The following is a 24,595-nucleotide window of genomic DNA, read 5'->3' as shown; positions in this document are numbered from 1 at the left end:
GCATTTCGCTTAATGAGCAACTAGATAAGTTTAGCTGGAATGGCTCAATTAGTAGATATTCTGATAACTTTTCAATAATGTATGTATAATTATATATTATTATATTTTATATACATATGTAGTTTAAGAACTGCCGTGTTTTTTTGACAACTCTGATTCATATATGGGCTTGTCTATGTAGTTCAAAGAGCTTATTGTTTATTGATTTAAAGTCGTGTCCGTAGCATTACTGAACAGACTGACAGTCGAATAATAGAACATATAAGTTATATGTATGGGTGTGTGAGTGCACTTAGAGAAATGAGAAGCTTTGTAGAGCTTATTCTAAAAGCAATTCTTATATACTGCGTCAAAAATTATTTAATATCTCTATCATTTTTTTATTTATTAAAGTTTCGAGAGGTTAAATCATTCTTGTTCTCAAGCATCACGAATAGCTAATACTCAATAGTAAAATCTCAGCATGTTCAGGAATGACATAAATACATATTGATTTGAACAGACGAAGAACAATATTGAATCTTGAAAAAAGCTAAGTCAGCTAAATTATTCACGATTTTATCTGTTTCTTACCAACAAATGCATAGCCAAATACTATACCCCTTTCACACATTTCAATGCTTTCAAGAAGCTTTTCTATTTTTCTATATTTTCAAAGAATGACACAAAACCAATTTCTTAAAAAAAAGAAAACAAAACAATAAAAAACCGGGCTTTAGTTCTAGTCTAGTATACAAAAGTAAATAAGATTCCCTACACATCACATTGTCTTGGCTAAGAATCAAAGTTGCATATCTATAAGTCACTAAGAACACCGACATATAGCTTAGGTATTTCAACAGGCCTGGCTCAAGCCCAGACTAATTGTTTATTCAGTTCATTTAGACAATACAATTTATGGCCGCTTGAACTAACGCTTGGAGTAGTACAATGGGAACAGAGAGACACAGAACGATTTCTAAATATAGTCGCCGGCATTTTGTGGTAGATGATTCAAACATAAATCTGTGGCATTGCCAGTGTCAATGTGTTGGGTTGTAATACACGAAATTTCCATGTAGATGGCCATGCATAAACAATAGTTAAGAGCGAGGCGGCCATTTGTCAGGGCAAACACTTCAGCGCCTGCCAGAGAGACAAACACTTGTATTGATTTTGTTTTTAATTAAGAAAGCCATTAAGGGCACTTGGGCAACAGCAGCAACAGCGAGCAGCGGCGGCAGCAACTGTTGTTTGAGCCAAGTTCCACTGGCACATTTGCCATTTGAGCCAAAAGCGCCTGACAAATGAGTTTTGGGCGTTACTGATGCATTTCTGTGTGACTTGGCTGTTGTTGTTGCCGTGTTGCAGATGCAACTTAATTACAAAAACAAAATGCAACAAATCTTGTGAGTGCATGCAACTGGCATAGCCAGCCAGACAATTGGCCAGCTTGCCAAACAGTTGCCTGCCAAGTGCCATTTGCAAAGGTGGAGACTGCAACTCCAACTCCGACTCCGACTCCGACTGAGAGGCAGACCGTGGCAGACGGCGCCAGAGTGGAGCACAACAACAAGTGAGCCGCCTCTTGATTTATTTATGCAAAACGATAAAATATGATTTTGTCCCTGTGAAAATAAGGCAGGCCATTAAAGTCATGTTGTTCCTTGAAGAAATGAACGCCTCAGCACTTTACGCACTCGGTCTCTTTCTGGCGCGCATGTTTGCCATGCTAATTACTTTGGCCAGCACAACAGGGCTCGCACTTATATACATACATATATCTATATATGTATATACATGTATTTGTAGCTTACACAACAATTGCGTCGCATATTAATTGTGTATTCGGTTAAAGCGTGATTTCTCAGCCGCGATAATGGCCATAAGCTGAAGTTGCCCTTCCACGCGTTTCGGCGCATTTCTTAAGCGCTTAAGCAGCTGTCAAAGTGTCCAAACTCGAATCACTTGGGCCATGTCCGATTGCCAGATATCCGAGGGTATCAAAAGAAATTGAAATCGGTTGCTCGCATCGAGAGCTGAGTGCGTGAGCGAGGCACAGAGAGCAAGAGATTTTTGAAATGTTTTGGAAAAATGAATAGACAATATTTTCTATTGGAAACGTGTCATCAATGGCTGTTGATCTATTTCTGTAGTTCCTCTACTCCCACAAAATATATATGAAATAAATATTTGTAATATATAAAATATATATTTTATTTACAACAAAATTTTCTGCTGCCTCTATATAAATCTCTGATCTATTCTGTTCTATCTATTTCTCCATCTCCAGCTCCATTTAATCTAAAAAAATCCTACATATACATTTTCTGGCATAAAATAGTATTCGACACCTTTGGAATATTTGGTTTCAATTTCAGTTCGTGCCTTGTCGTGTCACGCTTTCATCTCTAGCCAAACTCACAGAATTCCTGCCATTCTGCCAACTCATGATACATTTTGTTTAGCTTCAACATGTCTGCGCCCACGTTAGCCAATTGGTCATGGATATTTTTTGTGATACATACACACACACGCACACACACACACGCACACGTAGACAGCATGCGATGAAGTGCGTATTTTGGCATTATGCAGATCTGTTTGGCCGCCTTTTGTTGCCAAAAGTTGACAGCTGAATGACATGCGCCGCACTCAAAAATATTTCATTGTTACAATTATTTCTCTCCTCTCTCTCTCTTTCTCCCTTATTGTTTGTGTTGCTTAAGTGGCAGGCATGCGGCTACAAATCACTTAATGCATTTCTCTCGCTAATTAATTAAACATTTAGCGCATACACACGCACAACATGCTGGCTATAAATTTATTGCGCGATAACCGGAGCCAATGAAAATGAGTAAAAAAAAAAAAAAAGAAAAAAAAGAGCTGCGCGTAATTTTCATTGACAGCTTCACTTTGGCGAGCCTTTGCATTTAAATTGCCTGCATGCCACTCGCTGAGGCACTTACGCAGTGCGAGGGAGACGGACAGCGCGAGAGCAGGAGCCGGGGGGTTGGGGCGCAGGGGCTAGGGAGCTGGTTGTTGCATTAACACTCTTTGCATTCCTGCCTCGTTAGCTGTTGAACTTGCCAGCCCAAGTTGGTGGCCAGGCTTTTCTGGTTTTTCACTCGTGGCCAGTGGCAAGTGGCTAGGCGGCAAGGCAACAAGGCAGCAAGGCTGCGCTGCCTGCGTCCATTTCTAATCATGATAAGCGTTTTTGGGGCCGGCAACACGACGACACGTTGCGCATTATCATTGTTTGTGTGCATTTGATATTATGTAGACCTTATCGAGAACCGAGCTACTCGACCAGTCCCATACGCACACAGCAAGCAGACGAGAGCAAAGCACGGCCATTACTATCTGGCATTAATGTTTCCGTCTGAACATGGCCAGGGGCCATTACGAAACGAAACTGTTATGTGTGGAAAAAGTCTAGAGAGATTGGGACGAATGAGAATGTCAAATGGGACGAAATGTGCGGAAGAATCAGTTGAGAAAAGATCTCCAAATCAAAGTCTGTAGATAGATGAATAGAATAAAGAAATATAGAATAAAGAAAAATATATAAAGAAATATAGGCTACATACATAGCCTTAGTTATTAGATGTCTAAATACAAGCAAAAACGGTACGGTTAAGCTGATTGATAACCTCTGCTGGCATGACATGAATGAATTCCTGAGAAACATAAAAAAATCCTGTTGACAGGTATATGCAAAGCAATTATGACTGACAGACCTTGCACACTTTTTACACAATCTAACTGTTAAGGCCAGGCCATTAAGATCTTTCTCTCTCTTTCTCTCTCTCCTTCTCTCTGTTGCTTATCATGGCCAGTCCTGTACGCTTTGCGTTTATCAGCGGACATCAATTGCATAGATTATTGACTGGCATGCACTCATAATAAGAAATAAAAAAGAAGAAGCAATTAGCAGCTAATTATGTGGCATGTTAAGCTCGACTGGCTGGAGGTTGTCAACATGCCAGAGAACAGTTAGCCCGGCCAAGTTCAGTAGTTACCGTTTGACTTTGTCAACATTTGCCAAAAGTTTCGTCGCTTAATTTTGAGCCAGTTGTCGTCATGTAGTAGTCAACAACAATAACAACAACTACAACTCAGCTGGGGAAACAAGCCGCAGTCGCAGCAGAAGCAGAACTTGTCGGAAACCCAAATGCAGACACGATGCAGCTCTCGGCTGGAGTTCGATTTCAAAAGACGCAGCATCCAACATGCTGCGCCGACTGCGTAGGCAGTAGCCGCAGCATCTTCTACCGCTCCCGCTGCTCCCATCTGTGTTTAATGCTCTCCTACTGCAGCGCACTGCACTGCACTGCTTTGGTTTTGTTAATGGCCAAGAAATTAGATTCCGATTGCAGTTGACCATAAATCAAAGCCTGGCAACTTGCACTCTGGGAAATAAACCGCGGCAGCAAAAGCGGCTTTCTGTAAATCATATTACGGTTAATTTGTGAACAGTTTTGTTAAGGAGCCTTGCACATAAATCATCCTCATCGACTGCGTCTCGCACTCCCCTCACCCCCCACACTCCAACATGTTTAGCGTCTGCAAATGTCATTTATAATTGCGGTGGGGCTTTATGGCTCTCGCATCGGGCAGGTGCCAAGGCTTTAATCAAATGATTTATGTGGCTCAAATGTGGGTCTTAGGTGTGAAATTGCGAAATGGCTTTCAATACTTGAAATGCATATCTAAATGGAGCTGCCGCAATCTGAATGCCATTGAGATAACCTCAGAGTGGCTTAAAGAAAACCTATTAGCTGAAATGCGACTCTGATAGAATCGAAATATCTGCTTGGCCTGTTTGAAATGAATATTGATTTGACCAATATTTGATTCCCCATTCCACCTGACCTTCCAGCGCCTATTTTCTCATCACAATCAACATTCAATCAAAACACTCAGAGGGGATGCCCTTCAGTCAAGGTCTTCAGATGATAAGTTCAACATTTATCCTATACATTATGTGCTCATGTCTCGACGCTGATGTATTCAATTGAACTCGACTGCTTCAAGTGGCAAAGGTGAAACAAATATCAATCAATGCCAATTTGTTTAGCAAACAGCCAAAAAAAAAAAAAGAGAAATAATTATGGAAAAAAATTTCAGATGAGTCGCAGCGAAATGTGTTAGGCTAACGGATACACAAATGGCCCGAATGGCTTGGCCAGCCGGTAATTATGGTCAAAAACAAAATTGAGCATAATCACCACGCACTAAAGAAACATGGATGTATCAAAATGAAAATCGAAGCAGCCGCATAATTTATAATAGCCCCAAACACAACAAAAAAACGGAAAAAAAAAATATGAAGACGATATGAAGAGGAACACGAGTTGAACAAAAAGCATAAAAAGCAAAGACACGGCTTCAATTAAAAACAACGAGAGAAAGAGAGAAGAGAAGAAAACAAAAACAAGTTCATAGACCAAAGACAACGACCGTTGAATGCTAAGATGCTGAGATGCTCTGAGGCTGCTGCTGCTGCTGCTGGCTAGCCGTAGGCTGCTGAATGAGCGAGAGGCAGAGGGAGAGCGAGAGCGAGTGAGAGAGAGAGAGAGTCTTGGTAGAACTCTGGCTATATTCAATCAGTGGGCGACCCGAGACAAATGCATTTCAATTTTGTGATGAATTTACAGCGAGTTAAAAATTAATTAGAGGCTAGCCAAGAGCAATAGGAGGAGCAGGAGGAGCAGCTACAACAAACTAACGCGTCCAATCAATTACCATAGTCAACATTATTGGCCGTTATGTCAGCAGCAATGGCACAGCCCCTCTCTCTCTCTCTCTCCCTCTCTCTCCCTCTCTCTCTTTCTCTTTCGACAAGCATTTAGCGCGCCAAATTTGCATTGATGATGCAATTTTTCAGCAGCAACAACAGCAGCAGCAGCAGCAGCCGAAGCAGCAGCGATTGCAAGTTGAGCTAAGTGCAGATCCGAGTGCAACGTTTCCCGGCATTTTCCGACAGAGAGTTCTGAAACCTGCTTTTGTTTCCAGCTAACACTTCACTGGGCGGCAGACGAAGATCGTTTCAGTTGTTGTTGTTGCTGCTGTTGTTGTTGTTGAAGTGTTGTGGCATCTTTGCTTCGATGTTTGCCGCGCAACATCACACACACACACACACATACTGGCTAACACACAAATTGCTGGCATAGTTGTTGCTGTTGCAGCAGCTGTGAAAATTTGCACGCTCACAAAACAATTTTCGTTGCCGTTAGCAGAGCAGCCAAAGCCAAAGTGAAAAGCTAAAAGCCAAGGCGAAATGTTGCAGCAACATATTTGCCGCCTGCTGCAAATGTTGGCGACAACAAGAACAGCAACAGCAACAGCCAACTGCAACAGCAACAGCCAATTGCAACAGCCAACAGCAACAGCCAACAGCAACATTAATTGGTCATCAGCTTTGTTACCGAAAGATAAGCAAACAATTTGTTCTCAGCTTGCCTGGGAGCCAACCACGCCCCCAGGCCTCGCTGCCCGCTCTGTTGCACCTCGATCGATGGCGGTTGGTGTGAAAATTCGCGTTGTGATCTGCTTGAATTATGCAATTATTTTGCTTATGCGCGACTTTCTAAATTGAACATACAAATTAACAGCTGCCTTTTATTTACAGTTAGGCATTTAATTGATTTCTCTGTTTCTCCACTCCTCTCTCCCACTCTCTCTCTCTCACTCTGTGTATCTCTGCAATTAGTGCCACTTGGCGTATGCGCAATAAATGCAATGGCCACACGCAGCCAAAGAATGGGCCACAGCATGGGCTCACTCTGACTGCGGCAGACATTCTTAATCAACTTTTAGCTGCAGCAGAAAATGACAACTGCAAAAAAAAATGCTCGCAGCAACGAGATGGAATTTTTTACCAGCCATGGAGCGGTACGAGCACGAGGTCTGGGTACGACTCGCTGCCAAAGTCAATAAAAATGTCAACACGCCAAATGTCATGTTGACAGCGACTGTGGCAGGAGGCGGAAGGCGGGAGGCGGCAGGCGGGAGACTGGACGCTAGGTGTAGCTGAAGCCAGGCCAGACACAATGCAGAGACAAAAGGAGCCGCAGGAATGGGGGCTTAGATGAAGCTCTGCTACGTGTGTTCCTTCCATGTTTGCCATAAACTTAACGACAATTTTTATTGACAATTCAAAAATCGTTTATGACAATCGCACTAGTTGTGAGCGCGCTGCATGGGTTTTAATAAAGCTCTCTCGTCGTATTGTAGTTAGTTCGTGTTGCTGTTGTAGCTGGACGTGCAAAGGAGTATTCTAGTAACTAGTTAGTTGATGGTACAGCCAACATATAGATTTTATAATATTGTAAATTTTTTGATATATTTTTATAATTACATTTTGAAGTCTTTAATATATTATGATAGAATGCAGTATCTATACTCACTTCTAATATTTTTTATTCATTACTTTGAACGTAGTTTTTATTTTTAAAAATATTATAATTATTTTTTGGACAAAATAGTTCACAACAAAATTTCTTTTATATACAGTATTATCTTTTAGTTTATCAAAAAAAAAAAAAAAAAGACTCACTTTATCATACTAGAACGCATTTCACTTAGACAAAATTGTATACCCTAGGGTATGACTAGGGTATTTCATAGTCGACTACTGCTGCCCGTACTGCCTGCAGCTGTAAAACAATAAAACGCAACAGACGTTGCTGTTCGCAGGAGTCGCACAGGAACCTGGACAATAATTGTTGCTGTTGCTGCTGTTGTTGTCGACATCGTAAAACTTACTAAACAAGTCTCACTGGTCAAATACCAGAGACGACATTTAAGGGACCACCTGTCCGGGGAGATGCAGAGAGGTGGGAGGCGGCAAAAATTGAGCTATGGAAAACTAGAGTGTGGAAACTTTCGCCTCCAACAGCATTAACCCAAATTTGTGGGCACAGCTAACCGCACAGCAAATTGTTGCTGCTGCCGCTGCGGCTGCTGCGACTGTTGGCCATGGCTCAGATCTAGGGGCAGCCATTGAGACGTCCGTCTTTGCAATTTGTCAACGCGTTCGCCGTGGCGTATATAATGATCATTCATTTAGATGCCAGCCGCCAGATAAGCGGCCCAGCTAAATATAGTATGGATAAATATATTTATATACATATATATATATTTGTATGTGTATGTATGTATATGTAATGATGATGGCGAGTGCTTAAGCCGATGTTGCCACCACTTGACATGGTCGTGCAGCTGCAATGGGCAAAGGCAGAGACGAGCAGGAGGCGTGGCGAGGAGGTGGTGCGGTTTATCAATGGCAACGCTTTGAACTAGTTTTAGGGCGCGAAAGCATGAGCCTAGAGTTAAGACAGAAGTGGAGGCAGCACAGCCAAGTGGGAAAAACCAGTTTTAGGTTTCTTTACTTTATTTATTTTGTTATTTTTTTTTTTTTTTTTTTTTTGGTTCAACGACTGCCAAAGTGAACCCTTTCAACTGCTGCTTCTTCTGCTTCCTTCTTGTCTTCTTCTTCTTCTTCTTCTTCAAGTTTATGCTTTGGCAATGCAAATACAAATATTGGCAACAGCTGCCCGCAGGCCACAGTCTGCCCGCATTTATTATGCACGCGCACCAGCTCGAGGGCTTGCAACATAATAAAAGTTGCGTTTTATAGCAACAGCCAGCAGCTGGGCAACATGTTGCTGGCAACATTGTTGCAGAGCACGCAAATTTCGCTGCGTGTTCGCTATGGCACTTTCCATTTTCATCTGCTGGTGAGCCGGCTAGTTGCGGCTGCTTTAATGGCTTAATACAACCAGCAACGACTACAAATTGAAACTTGGCCACAATTGCTTTTGGCCAATTTTACGCAATTCGCCGCACAGTCAACAATAAATTTGCAAATTGCAAAAATGTGGCGCGCAAATGAAAAGAAATGCAGGTCGCCAACAGCACTACGGCACAACGGCCCAACTGCAAACTGACCGCACAATAAATTCAACTGAGCTCCAGCCCCGACTCCTGCCAGCTGCAGCCTCCTCTCATTTTCCTGGCTGCAGCAACAAATTTGTTGTTTAGGCACAGTTTTGGCATTCGCTTCGCTTTTCATTTGTAGTATTTCCAGTGCGCTGCCAGCCTAGGCCAGGTTCCCAGTTGCCGTGTCTGCTGAATTTCGAGTCCCAGCTCTCGGCTCTCGGCTCTCGGTTCGCCAGCCCGCCGTTTGTTTGGCTTGTAATTTGAGTTTGAATGCGGCTGATTTGACAGCAGCCAACACTTTTGTCTGCCCGCCGCTGGCATCTGTCTCCAGCTGTGACTGCGACGCGGACTGCGACTGCACGTGCAGTGGTTCCCCTTTTTGGCTATCCCACGCCAATCCAGTGCACTGCAACGCCACGCATTCCTTGCAGTCCTCACCCCGCTTCTTCGCTCTACGCTTTAAAATGCAAATGTCTACGCTCCATAAAACAATGGGGCAAAACTACATTTTAGCATGCTTTACTGGCTGCCAAAGTCGAAAAATCTGCGCAATTAATTTGCGGGGCAAACCGCAACAGCCACTCGCTGCAGCCATTCCACTGGCACCACCTTCCACAATATATTGACACATCAGTAACTGGGCGCGTAGTCAGCGAACTAGAAATGAAATTGCAATCGCTAAAGCGGATGCGGATGCGGCTGCGGATGCGGATGCTGAAACAAAAAGAATGAATTCGCCTGGTTAAATCATCCGGGTCCTCAAATAAAACCAAAAAAAGAAACAAAAACAACAAAAGGGCGGCCACATTGTTTTGATAAAACGCCCGCATGGACACACACGCACACAAATACAAATATTCGTGTATATGTATATCCCAGTTGGTTACGCCCATCAGGCAAACGTTTGGCCAGGAGGAAGTCAATGCTAGAGTTACATATGCACAGACAATGCACAGTTATCCTTTGATAGATACAACAACAACAACTGCTACAACAACAATTGGCATAAAATGGTGCGTGCTGTGGCTGATATAAGGCGCGCATTTGATTCCCCTACAATACAAAGCGCAGATCTCTTTGGGTGCTCGGGAATTTGAATTTATATTTAAAAGATATTTTTGTGGTATTTTATCTGGTATTAAGAGTTAATCTGCATTTAAGAAAATTTGGGAAATTGGAAACTAAAAAAGATTTTTACAGGAGATCCGATTAGCTCCAACGTTATAAAAAATTCTTAGAAATTCTACATATATGTGCTTAGAACCTGGTAGCCAATATAATTGTATTTTATATTTATTTTGTTTATTTTTTTTATTTATGTTTGTTTTTATTTTAATTATTTTTCTTTGTTTTTATTGTTATTATATTATTATTAGTATTATTATTATTAATATTATTATTATTATTGCTTTTATTATTATTATTAATTTTTTTATTTTTTGTCTTTTATAAAAACGATATATTCAATAATTTATGTTAAAGCCACCATTTTATTAAAACCCCAATGAATATTTTATGCTAGATCAGATTCCTTCTTATCTACTTGATCTTATATATAAACACCTAAACTTATGCACATACGTCATTCAATTGCTGACAGCTTTTGTTTTATAAATTATTACTAAATGTTGAGCCTAAGCCATTCAAATTTGGTATTTGATATATGTCTAGTTGAATTTATCATGTTCAATATCGAAACTTAAATAAATTCAGCGAACGTCGAAATGATCGAAATGCTTAACTGCAGCGATCAAAGCTCACCAACAAGAGTACACATACATATACACATATATACACACATACAGGCAGTCAACAGTCCCCCGACAATTGCTTGCAGCGCAGTTTTTTTTGGTGGGGGCGCGGCTAGGATAACAATGTCAGCAGTACAACAAAATGACAAACAGCGACAGCGACAGCCCAAGGGCCCGGAAAGCAGACAACAGAAAAACATACAAATACACACACATACATACATACATAAATATATCTCTCACTCTATACATACATTTACAATTGGGGAAAAAACAAGCAGAGCCGTCGATTTGTTTGTGTAAGCGCTGTGAAGCGTATTTGTACTTTCATTTTGATGCGCAGTTACAGTAAAAACAAAAAATACAAAAAACAGCAAATCCTTTTTTTACGGCGTCGCATAAAAAACAAACTAAAATTGACAGCTTGTATGAATTGAAAAAATTAAATATATACACACATATATGTACATATATATGCAGCACGGGAATTAAAAAGGAAATCGCTTTGTTCTGCGGTTTCATAATTCATTTAAAATATGATTTGGCTTTGGCTGTTCAATTTTAAATTTATTTACCACAATTTCCCAGCGGATAGTAAAACCTTTAACCCGCCATGTAATGTGATGTGAAAATATTTTAATTGAGTTTGAATTTCGCCACGCCACAAAAATGCCAATAACTAAAGACTCCTTCTCTCCCTCTCTCTCTTTCGCTCTCTTTGCAGGCCCATAAGTCGCACTCCACTGACGCAGATCTCCTATCTGCAGAAGATACCGACGTTGCCGCGCCACTTCTCGCCCAGCCAGGCCGCGGGCCCTCTGAGCACACTCGTTGGCCTGCCCAGCAGCTCATCGGCGGGGGCTTTGTATGGGGCGCAGAATGCGGGCATGTTGCCCACATCGCCGGTGCCGTTGCAGCGGCACCAGCAATACTTGCCGCCGCACCACCAACAGCTGCCGATGCTGCCGCCAACTGTTGCCCAGGCCAAGTATACGAATGCCCACCAACAACAGCAGCAGCAGCAACAACAACAGCTCCAGCAGCAACATCAGCCGCATCCGCAGCAGCAGCATCATCAACTGTCGCCGGCGCTGTCGACACCGTCGCCACCTTCACTGCTGCACCACCCGGCAGTCAACTGCGGCTCTTCGGCCTCGTCGGCGGCAGCAGCAGCGGCGGCGGCTGCGCATGCGCCCTTTCTAGCCGGTCCGCACATGCAGGACATGCAACGGCAATCACACTCGGACGATGACAGCGGCTGTGCGCTGGAGGAATACACCTGGGTGCCGCCCGGCCTGCGACCGGATCAGGTGAGTGCACAGCGCCTAGATCAGTGATTTGTGTGCGCCGATAAGCTGCGTGACTCGACGTGCCCGTCCTGGCTTCACTTGACTTCGCACTGGACCTGAACGGACCTGAGCGGACCTGACTGGACCTGACTGGCCCTGACTTATTGTGCGTGATTTTGTCACTAAAATAGTGGAGCCCGAGCTGTTCATCGGCGGGCCATAAATCAGTCAGGCGACGAGCCGATAGCAAATGCATCGCGCATCGCGCATCGCACATCTCTCATCTGCGAGCTGCTCTGACATCTCCTGGCAGCAACCCTCGGCGTGTGGGCCAGCTGGAGCTGTCTGCATATTGAAAATTAGATTGCGCTAATGAAACTCCAACTGCTGCGGCCCACTCGCTCTGCCGCAACTTGTTAGCCATTTCTCAATGCGACTTTTATGGCCAATTCAATGGCCAAAAAGCCGAACAAAAAATTGCATTTGAATGAGGTTTTTTTTTCAATTATTTTTCCATTTTCTTTGGTTTTTTTCTTGCGTTTTTGGCTGCCTTTAACGCCACATAAATTATTTGCGTAAAATATGCGCCAATGCCAAATAAATCTTGCGCAATCTTTGCCAGCGACCGCGGCGCCCAGAAGTGCACTACTAACCATTTTTTAGGGCCCATTCGGTTTTTTTTTTTCTTGTTGAACCTGGAGCAGTGACAGATAGCGCTGGCTGCAGGCTGGACCTCGGTCTAGACCCTGCCCAAGAGACTTTGGCAACAACAGTTTGACATGCTGATGGCGACTGAGTTGCCAGTCGGAATGCATAGAGTCGCGTTAATCCCGCTCAAACTGACGCCGCCTATCACATGTCGAGTCGGCAGACGTTTAAATACCCTGTAAGCGAGGAGTGTACTGAAGAGGGTGGATGGGAGAGTCATTTGCAGAATGTGATTCTATGAGAAGCAGATCAGCATTCTTAAGTAGAGATTTCCTCGATCTAAAGCTATAATCCAATTGTCAGAGAGCTTGAATTGGTTTACTGTTAAAGCTAAGATTTTCCAGTCAGCTCTTCCATATCTATCTGCTATCGAACATTACTGATAATGATCATATTACATACTCGATACCGAAATCGAAAGTCAAATTAGTGATGTTTGTCTTAGCCAAAGATTTTTTTACATCAATTTTGGCAGCAGCTCAAGATTATCAAACAGATTTTTGGATGGGAATATAGAACTGACCACAGGGTATCAATCAATAAGCGGGTATTCAAAATAAATTTCAGGCTTGATTCCAGGGTAACTCTTAGCCGCACATAATTGTTTAGCCAGCTGACATTGCCATTGCTATATTGTATTTTTGGCAAAGGCTACAAACAGAATTGAAAATTTATTTACAGCCATTTACGTTGACGCAGCATAAGCCATGTGTCTGTCAGTCAGTCAGTCAGTCGGACAGTCGGACAGTCCATTCGTCCACTCGTCCGTCTCTCTCTCCATCCGTCTGTCTATCACGCTGGCCAGTTGGCTGCCTGGCGGGCCGTTGGCTCAGTCTGTGGTCATTTGCCGGCAGATCGCATGCTTAAATTTCGCGGCACTTGAAGAGACTGAGAGAAAAATAAAGAAAAAACAGAAAAAACAGAAAAACCAAAACGTGGCCAATAAACTGAGCAGCCGATTGCAACGGCTTAGAAGTTGACCGTGGCAGCACGTTGCGCACCTTTCAACCTGGCCAAAATGGCCAAATCAACGTAATAAAATCAAAAGGAGAAAATCTTCTAGCCAGCCAAGCAACCTGCTGTGCGCCATTTGACAGGCCTCCAGACTACATGATGATGATAATGATGACGATGATGATGATGATGATGACGATGTGGATGATAATGCTGAATCGTTGAAGCTTAGCTTAAAGCCCTTTTTGCATGCACTTAGCTTAGAGTTTAGTGTGTGATCTCTAACTAACTCTCTCTCTCTCTCTGTCTCTCTCTCTCTCTCTCTCTCTCTGTCTATCTCTTTCCAGGTTCGTTTGTACTTCTCGCAAATACCCGACGACAAAGTGCCATACGTCAACAGTCCCGGCGAGCAATATCGTGTGCGACAATTGCTGCATCAACTGCCGCCGCATGATAACGAGGTGAGTCTCCGCTCTATCGCCACTGGGCAACCCACTGTGGGTCCCTGGGGTGGCTCTGGCTAGTGAAACTGTCAATTTCGTGGTATTTATTCAAATGTGTGCGCATTTTATCGTGATTGAATGGCCTCGTGTCCTCGCAGCGACAGCTCGAATTACGACCAAAAAGGCATCCAGGTTCACTGCCAGCAACTATTTTCCCACACGGGCCCAGTTCCTAAATTGTTGTTGCTGTTCGCCGTCGTTGTTGTTGTTGTTGTCGTTGTTGTTCCTGTGCCTTTTAATTAATCAAGGAAACAAGTGCAACTAACTGAACCGGACAGCCCTGGCGAAAAACCACAAAACTACAACCAAAATAAACAAAAGCCGAAGGCTAAAAGAGAAGTAAAGCGAAATGAGAATACCCTATGTTGAGCGAGGGGGCTACTGTAAAGGGAAGGCTGTAGGAGCTGTAGAAAAATAAATGATAATGGGAAAAAAGCCTGAACTCCATCAGATATTTCGGGACTCTCAGCTAAATTCATAGATAGATTTAGTAGTAAAATATTATCAAAATATTATCATATAATATCATGAATGCATCTATCAAAAAATCCTAAACATATCTAAGGACCACTTATTATATTATTTAAATTTTATTAGGCTTCAATTCAATTCCCAGATAAATTTATCTTAGAAAATGGAGTCAAACTATTTTTTTTAAATCCCCAAAAATCTCTAATAATATAATTGCCTTTAGCATAACTTATTTATCAGTAATCCAAAGGACAATCTTCATATATAAATATTTGCCCTTCAATCCCTTGCCAAACGATATGTTAGGGAAACTCATTTTTGTTCAGGGTATGGAGCTTAGGCTGAGCGGATTCCCACAGCTGCGTGAGTTGGGGCATATCAGTTACCATTTTAGCATTTTAGCATTTACCACTTTTAACCACTGCCGCTAACTGAGGGGTTGCCATGTTAACGAGTTGCTGGCCAGACTTTGGTGCTGGGTGTGCGTAGCTATAGACGTACCTGTGTGCGTGTGTGTGTGTGTGTGCTTGGCAAATGCCCAAATTCCAAGCCGAAAGTCAAATCAAATTGTGCGCTGCTTCAACAAAAAAGAGGCAGCCCGGAAAAAAATTTGCATACAACACACAAACGAGACGCTGACCACAGGCCACAAGCAGCAAGAGCAGGAGCCGCAGGAGGGCCGCTCTAGTCCACCAGATGCTAACCCAGTTGATGGGCAGCCTTGGCTACCGTTCGCTGTCTGCGGTTGTCTGCCCTGCCCACAGGCCACTCGACTTTGAGTTGGAGCTAAGCGCAGACAAACAATCTGCGCTCCGTTGTTGACTTCTTGGAAAGATCGCTTCAGCCTGCCCACCGCCAACAACAACAGCAGCAACAACAACGCCGAGAAGAACAACGAGAACAACTTGAACATATGATTTTGCTGTCTCTCATTCTTTCTCTGACTGTCTGTCTGTCTGTGTGTCTCAAGAAACGGTTCTTCTGTCATTGCAGGTTCGTTACTGTCACTCACTGACGGATGAGGAGCGCAAGGAGCTGCGTCTGTTCTCCACACAGCGCAAGCGTGATGCACTTGGACGCGGCAACGTGCGACAGCTGATGAGCGCACGTCCATGCGATGGCGTAAGTATCCAGTAACTGTTGCAACAGCAGCCCCGCCCCGAACTTTCATTACAATTGCAATTGCATTTGGCAGTGCGACGAGCTGATTTCCACCGGTGACATTGCGGTCTTTGCCACGCGCCTTGGCCCCAACGCCAGCTGGCATCCGGGGTGCTTTACGTGCTGCATTTGCCGCGAGCTGCTCGTGGATCTCATCTACTTTCATCGCGATGGCCGCATCTACTGTGGCCGCCATCATGCCGAGACGCTCAAGCCGCGCTGCTCAGCCTGTGATGAGGTAAGTTTTTCCCCGACCCGCCCCCTTCACAGATTCCCGACTCCCCCTAGGGGAGCGGCGACGCCAAACTTTTCGCTCAATGGCTGCAAAACTTTTCGCAGATTATCCTGGCGGATGAGTGCACCGAGGCCGAGGGACGTGCCTGGCATATGAATCACTTCGCCTGCCACGAGTGCGACAAGCAGCTGGGCGGCCAGCGATACATTATGCGGGAGGGCAAGCCCTACTGTCTGCTCTGCTTCGATGCGATGTTCGCCGAGTATTGTGACTACTGTGGCGAGGCCATTGGCGTCGATCAGGGCCAGATGAGCCACGACGGGCAGCACTGGCATGCCACCGACGAGTGCTTCTCGTGCAACACCTGCCGCTGCTCGCTGCTGGGTCGCGCATTCCTGCCGCGCCGTGGCGCCATCTATTGTTCGATTGCCTGCAGCAAGGGTGAGCCGCCCACGCCCTCGGATAGCTCCGGCACGGGCATGTACACCACGCCCACGCCGCCGGCGCAGCGCATCCGGCCGCAACAGACGCGCATACCCAGCAGCCACGCCTCCAGCTCACCGCCCATGTCGCCGCAGCAGCAGCAGCAGCACCAGGCGAGCTTCAACCAGGCCATGTACCAGCTGCAGAGCCAGCAGCTGGCAGCCGGCGTGAGCATTGGCGAGATGCCCAAGCAGAGCTACGCCACCTCCGACTCGGATGCGGGCGTGGTCAAGGATCTGGAGCAGGCACATCGCGACTTTCCGGACTACGCCAGCTCGCAGAATATGTCGCCCGGCGACTTCCAGCCGAATCTGATGCCCAAGCCCATGGAACTGCAGCGCGATGGCGTCTACAACTTCAACGAGATGGCCACCAATTTGGATGCCGCTTGGCCGGCCAAGCCGCCCCTGGGCGCCACGCACAGCTACCAGCTGCAGCGGCAGATGCAACAGGTCACCAAAATGGACAACTCCATCACGTCCAGCATGCCCGAGCTGGGCGTGGCCGGAGCCCAGCACATGGCACAGCATTTCGCACAGCAGCTGCCGGCCCCGCCGCTGCACGCCTCCGCTCAGCAATTCCATGCCTCGCAGCACGAGTATGCAGACATCATGCATCCGCCGCCAGTCGGGGAGCTGCCCGAGCTACCTACCCCGAATCTGAGTGTGGCGTCCACGGCGCTGCCGCCGGAGCTGATGGGCTCGCCCACGCACTCGGCGGGCGACCGATCGCTGCAGACGCCCCAGTCCACGCAGTCGGCCACGCAGCCGCCGACGCATCCCGTTTCGATCTTGAGCGGCGCCAGCTCCTCCTCGCCCATGAGCGGAGAGCCGGGCAAGAAGAAGGGCGTGCGCTTCGAGGGCATACCCGACACGCTGCCCCGCTCGCGCAGCTACTCGGGCAACGGGGCTGGCACCAGCGGAGCTGGAGAACGGGACAGAGACAGGGATAGAGAGAGAGACAGGGACAGAGATCGTGATGGCAATCGACAGGGACATGGACATGGACACGGTTCGAGGCGTCGTCGTCGTCGCAAATCCTCGAGCCATCATCGCAGCGGCAGCGGCCATCGCTCGCACTCGACCACGCGCGCTGATACCTATGCACCGGCCCAGCCGCTGTCCTCCTCCTACCAAGGTCCACCCTCGGTGCTGCAAGTGGCCGAGCAGGAGGCGGCGCACAGATCGCCGCGCCAGCAGCGCGACCGGGAGCGAGAGCGAGAGCGAGAGCGCGACAGGGAAGAGTCCGAGGAATCGGATGTCTGCTCCACCTGCTCATCCAGTTCGTCCAGCTCCGAGGACTACATGATGATGTACCAGCTGCCACAGAGGCGACACTATGGCGGCGTGCGCGTCAGCTATGTGCCCAACGATGCGCTGGCCTACGATCGAAAGCGCAAGCCCGCCGACCTGGCTGGCGACAAGGACAAAAACTGCATCATCTCGTGATCCAAGCCGGAGGGCATTTTAATTAGCGCTGATTGCGAGCGCGCGCTTCCTCCTAATAAATGAGCTCAGCCCCAAGCACGAATCGCTAACGAAGCAACAACAGCACCAGCAGCCACCAGGTGGCCATCAATTTACAGCACACACACACACACAGGCACACTTATATTTGGCGAGCAGAGAGAAAGAGAGAAAGAGAGAGAGAGAGAAAGAGAGAACTCATATCCCACACTTTTACAAAGCAATAAAGTTCAACTTGAGATTTAAGGCGCGTAGTTATTAAAGCATTCGCAACTGCAAATGAAATATGAAAATACGTTAGGGAAGCCCTTGCAGCGAGGGCTCCTCAATACTGTTCCAAATATAGTGCATCCTAATTAAGCGAATCAAACTAGCCTAAGTCTATTCTCTATAACAAATTCACACAAATTGTATGACTAGATCTAGCCGTAAGACAACAGAGTACTATGAAAATCAACTAGACACATAATACACTATATACATATGTATATAAGAAAGCATATGAATAAACAAATACCACATTTATTTATAGGCTATAGTATATATACCGTACTATATATTTAACAAATTTATATATTTATTGCCAGCTTAAGTAACTATTTACACACACCAGATAAATCTGTCGGATGCGTTCTGATTTGGCTAAAGAAAAAACTACAATAATTTACGGTTAAGAACTAAGTTTTAATAAAGCATATGAATAAAGAGTTCAAAGCAAAAGAAAGTATGCAAATATTTGATTTTTTATAATGTGGAACTTTTATATACGAATTTGATTTTATTTTTAAATATGTTTTCGACTGTTTTGTTTTTTTTTTATATATATATTTTTTTAGTTAATAATGAAATGTAGAATCTGCATATAAATTCTAAATTTTTACTGATTTTTTATTTAATTTAAAATTATTAAAAATTTATTACTGAGCAAGCTTAAGTTGTATATGTAGATATATATACATATACATATCTTAAGCTAGAATTTCCAATATCACATAGCTATAATATAATTCCAGCTCGCAACGAATTTGTTCTCTAATTTTCACTTTTGCGATTCCCTTTGAAATTGATTTTTGTGCAAATATTTGTATAGCCTTGCCCCCCCCACTCAATGTTCCCTTGCAGCTTGTTGCCAATTATTTGTGGCAACAGCAGCAGCTAAAGGTATGCTTAAACCAGCTTAAGAAGCGGGGCGTCAAGGGGGTTGTTATCAAATGCGCTAGTCAAATATTGAGTTAACGCGAATAACATTTGAGCTCAAGGATAAACACTGCAGAGTGAGAGAGCGAGGGAGATAGACTATACGAGCTGCGAGCTGCGAGCTGCGCGATGGCAACAAAGTTGAAGAACTGGCAATCGGAGAGTGTTGCGCTACACACGCAGTCAGGTTATCTATAATTATGCATCAGATAATGAATATAAATTAGGCGCATGTAGAGCAGAAAAAAAAAATGGGGAAAAACAACAACAACGAGCAGAGCCAGCAGCAACTACATGGAAATTAAAATCGAAAATAAAACGATGCCAGTTTTGTGCCAGTACTAATAACTTGGCCGCAAATTATGGCAGGTCCGGCAAGGCGAGGAGCCGGGCAGGGGAAGCTGGGGCACAGCAATCACATGCAGGCATGCAACTGCAGCCGCTGTGCTGCAGGGCGTAATTAGCCAATAAAGCAAGCCACTGCATGTCAAGTGAGTCAAGCCATGGAGCAGGAGACAGAAAGAGAAGAGAGATAGAAAGGGGGAGGCGTGGCTGGTGCTGCTGCTTGTTTTGCGGGCACTTGGGCTGACCATCATTAGAGCAATGTTTGCATACATGTCAATGGGCGCCCTATGCGAACGGGTCCTTGGCCCAACTAGTGTCAGCCAGTTTGTCGCCAGAAGAGCTACGGCTAATGGGCGCTTAATAATACATGCCATAGCCATTGGGGCTGGCCTGGGCTGGGATGGGATGGCAGCATTAAATGAGCATCGATTGGCCGTTTGCGGCACCTGCATGAGGCGAAGCGCGATGCGTTCGAGCGATAAGCGCAAAATTGTCTGCGTCTGGCATTGATAAGCCAAATGACTTGGCGTTAACGCACACAAAGGCGCACTCGAATGTCTGGTCAAGTGCGTCGCACTAACAGAGGGAGCCAAAGTGGTTGAGTGCCAGAGTGCCAGAGTGCTTGGGTGGTGTTTGTTGTTGTCGTCTGGCCAGCAGCTGCGGGTCTGCTGCTGCCCCACCTCCGCCGCCCTCTTCAATCTTCAATAGAGAGTGCACAACTTTTGCAATTGTAATTTTGTAAAAGTTTCTCTGGCCAGATAGATTTCTGTTGTTAGATGCCATTTTGCGTTTATAATCCACAACGGTTGACAGCTGCACCACTCCGAGCGGACCACCCACCCGCCACGTTCGACCGGCAATGCGTGCGCCTTTGTGTTTTATTGCATGTCATTTCCGTTTCCTCTGCCCGTGCTGCATACTTCTGATGATTGGTCTGCTACACCCAGTCTGCTGTCTGCTTGGCATCCTGGCTGCAATGCTGGCCATTACGTTTATCCTGACACAAACACACACACATACCCACACACGCACACCAACACAGTTGTACATCAGATATGGCAAAATTTATATTCGCATTTCCGACGCTCATTTTTATCAAGCCCGAATAACCAAAACCAAAACCACACACACACTCTCTCTTTTCATCTCCCTCTCTCGCTCACACACACACACACACGCACGACACGTACAAATTGTAAACGTGCAGCTGCAGTTATTATGTGTGTGCTACACAAACAAACAATCCCACACACACACACACCCACTTGTTTATTCCATAAGGAATGTCACACACACATACACACACACACACACTCACAGCATCCACTCGAACTGTTCTTTTATTGTGACTGGCTGCAGGACATTTGGCAGCGCTTTTAGTCCCCGATTGTTGCTCGTATTTGCCCTGCGCTTTCCACCTTCTCTTTTATTACGAAATTCAAGTTTATTTGCAATGCATTTCGAGTGCACTTTCCGCTACTCAATACCAAATGATGAATCATTCAGTTGTTCTTTAAAGCTGCCATGCTGCCAGCAATCGAGGAATTCGAACACTTCAATCAAAGGTAACATAAAACTCCTTTAGCTTTACTTAAATATATAGTATAGAGTCTCTTGATTAAATAAGCCTTCTATATTTTCTTGCAGATCGACAGCGTGTAACCATCCAGCTGAAAATCAACCATATCCTGTAGCAGCTCAAAAGGACGAGGCTTTCTAAGCTTACAGATTCAACAATTTTCGATTTACTTCCAAAACTTGTTAAAATACCATTTATTACATGTGAAATAACAAGTAGCCAATTCTTAATTTTTAAGTTAGTTTAATTTAATTTTAACTTAATTTTTAACTCTAATATTAGATAAATACTAAATAAATCATATGAAATAAATCAACTATTCAAAAAAGATAACGTTCGTCTCATTTTGGCGGGTTGCCCCTTTCCGGTATGCAATCAATATTTGCATCTAGCGGGGCGCCCATTTTCTTGGCCTGTTAACTTATTCGAAATTGCTTTTAAATGCAACGGTCTGTCGCTCAACAGCTGCAAGCATTAAAATCACTGCTTTTTGGCTGCCTGCTGCGACTTCTGTTGGCCTGGTACTTCAGCCAAATTTTCGTCAATATCCAGGTTAGCTTCTTTCTGGGTTGCAACAGCTGAAACTCTGGCACATCACGATAGCTCATTTACAAGTACAGACAGTTTATTTAATTTTTATACCAATCCTTAAGAAAATTAACGAGCTGCAGCAGGAAAATGCTGAAAAAAAACAACAAAAATGCAGACTACAAAATAATAAAATTAAAAAAAATAATATAAAAAAAAAATAAATAAAAATTTTAGCCCATACCCAACAGGTGCGGCGTGGGCTAAACGCTAAGCACAAAATCCGCTAAAATTTGAAATTCCGTTGCACTTTAATTCCAACTGCAGCAATCTGCAAAAAAAAAAAAATAATAATAATAATTAAAAATTAAATTTAAAATTAAAATTCCGTTGGTTCTAAAAAAAATCAGCAGAAATTCAAGTTCCGTTACATGTCAATCAGCGGCGGCCACTGGCGGCGGTTGATGCGAGATTTGAACGAAAATTCGGCTGAAGTACCAGGCGAACAGAAATCGCAGCAAGCAGCAAAACTAAAATAAATTCAGCGAAATAAAAAATTCCATTTCATAAGCACGGGGGCAGCGGTTAAATTCAAATTCGAATTTCAATTGCAACGGCCAACGGCCAAACGGAATTGCATGTTAAATTTGAATATGGAATGCGTAGATTTGATCATTAAAGTAAGTGAGAGCAGCGGAAACTATGCAGCTTTGAGGCAATCACTGTTGCAGCTGTTGTGGTATGTGTTGCACGTGCAAGGTGAGTGCCACGGCATGTGGCAAGCTCAAAGCTTCTTTCTGGGTTGCAACAGCTGCAATTCAGGCACATCACGATAGCTCATTTGGAAGTACAGACAGTCTATTTTATTTTAGGCCAATCCTTATGAAAATAAACGAGCTGCAGCAGGAAAATGCTAAAAAAAAAAAAAAACAACAAAAATGCAGACTAAAAAAAAAAAAAAATTTAAAAAAATAATATAAAAAAAAAATAAAAATTATAACCCATACCCAACAGGTGCGGCGTGAGCTAAACGCTAAGCAAAATCCGCTAAAATTTGAAATTCCGTTGCACTTTAATTCCAACTGCAGCAATCTGCAAAAAAAAAAAAAAAATAATAATAATTAAAAATTAAATTTAAAATTCCGTTGGTTATAAAAAAAAAAATCAGCAGAAATTCAAGTCCCGTTACATGTCAATCAGCGGCGGCGACTGGCGGCGGTTGATGCCAATTTTGAACGAAAATTCGGCTGAAGTACCAGGCGAACAGAAATCGCAGCAAGCAGCAAAACTAAAATAATTTCAGGGCAATAAAAAATTCCATTGCATAAGCACGGGAGCAGACGCAGCGGTTAAATTCAAATTCGAATTTCAATTGCACCGGCCAACGGCCAAACGGAATTGCATGTTAAATTTGAATATGGAATGCGTTGATTTGATTATTAAAGTAAGTGAGAGCAGCGGAAACTGTTCAGCTTTGAGGCGATCGCTGTTGCAGCTATTGTGGCATGTGTTTCACGTGCAAGGCAGGTGCCACGGCATGTGGCAAGTTCAAAGCTGCAGCTGGAAATGTTTGGATGTCAAATGAGAGTTTTGCTTGTTGCCCGGACAAAATGGCTTGTCCTGGCCAAGCTCTACCATAACTCCCCGCTCCCTTCATGCATCCTTAATATAGTTCATTCCCATTCTCTGCAGTTTCCACTGCAGTTATTTAGCAGCCAGTCGATGCTGTCTGCATTATTTCATGATCCACTCAGCCTTGCTTAATCACAATTCATATGCAAATATTTACAAATTACAAAATAGCAAACAGATTTATGATGTCTGCTGCAAATTGATGAAATAACTAAGGTCCATATTGCACAATTGCATAGCCCAACTGTTATTAGCTGGCAGCAGAAATAAAAACAAAAAATGCGTATACTCAATACATACATCATATACATTATGTATGTATTTTCTCAAACCCAAGCTGCGTGCTAATGGCGTTGCCTGCAGCAATTGTTTACTGGCCCATTAATTAATACAAATATAAATTGCCAATATGGAGTGCGTGCTGTTTCCACAACAGCAGCAACAATAACAAGCAACAACAACAACAACAACGGCAAAGCACAATGAATCAAGTGCAGACCCGTTTGGCCTTTATGAGAGCAGGCGAAGGGCGGCCTCGGCTTCGGCTGTAAAAACAGCCCAAAACATCAAGCGCATAAATAACCACGAAATGGCCAAGCAAAAATATATTTACACCTACCCATAGACTCGGCCGGCACCGCCTACCGCCTGTGTGTGCCACGCCCCCCACGTTGCCGAACGTTTAATTAATTTTTAGCGTGTTTCGTCGACGGCTGCAAATAGAAAAAAGTATATATATGGAAACAGGCACCAATTATTAATATTTGGCCAAGCTAGGCCACACACAAAGTTACACACATATAAAAAAGGATATATCATCATAACTAATAATAATAATCATGTGCACGTGTATAGGCGTCTGGTCAGACCCAACCAACTTGGCTGGAGCCAAGTTTTGTTGCCCTGAGATAGCGAGCCACGAAATTAAATAAAGCCTTATTGATGGAACTAGCTGGAAGCTGCTTTGGTCCTACTATCTGTGCACTTTAGTAAGTCTCCCAGCTCTGGCCATAAACAGTTCATTCCACCCCCGCATGCTGCGTGCAGCGCATAAGCGATGCGAGTATCATTAGCCGCCTTGCCACACCGCGTGCTGCTCCTCGGAGCGCTGTGCTTGTCGTCTAATGTGCAAATCTAATTAAAGCTGCCGCGCTGCTGTGCGCTGACCCGGACATGGACTAGACTAGACTCGACTAGCGTCTCCATATGTGCTGTTCAAGTCACTTTGGCTGTAAGTCAACAACAACAACAGCAACAACAACAAGGTCTGTTACAAATAATCATAAAAGTAATGCCACAGCCGGTCGCAGCGCCTGGTTTTACGGCTACACTTTTCCAAATACCAAAACTACAGCGAAACTCAGTCTC

The 24,595-nt window shown here is 44.3% G+C and overlaps 1 protein-coding gene across 3 annotated transcripts in view; it reads left to right on the top strand.

Annotated features, from left to right (window-relative positions):
* pk (prickle) overlaps positions 1-18,334 on the top strand; it is a 73,150-nt gene extending 54,816 nt beyond the window's left edge. For all 3 annotated transcript variants that reach the window (XM_089261284.1, XM_089261283.1, XM_030383860.2), the window contains exons 2-6: positions 11,401-11,986; positions 13,975-14,088; positions 15,595-15,723; positions 15,797-16,000; positions 16,102-18,334. In XM_089261284.1, the coding sequence (XP_089117410.1) occupies positions 11,401-11,986; positions 13,975-14,088; positions 15,595-15,723; positions 15,797-16,000; positions 16,102-17,928 (2,860 nt within the window). In that variant the 3' untranslated portion in view covers positions 17,929-18,334. The remainder of the gene's footprint in view (positions 1-11,400; positions 11,987-13,974; positions 14,089-15,594; positions 15,724-15,796; positions 16,001-16,101) is intronic.
* Positions 18,335-24,595: the final 6,261 nt, after the last annotated feature.

Source organism: Drosophila navojoa, chromosome 5 (assembly GCF_054131105.1).
Source record: "Drosophila navojoa isolate 15081-1374.11 chromosome 5, UAZ_NAV_1.0, whole genome shotgun sequence".
Taxonomy (NCBI): Eukaryota; Metazoa; Arthropoda; class Insecta; order Diptera; family Drosophilidae; genus Drosophila; species Drosophila navojoa.
This window is presented reverse-complemented; position numbering and strand designations above follow the sequence as displayed.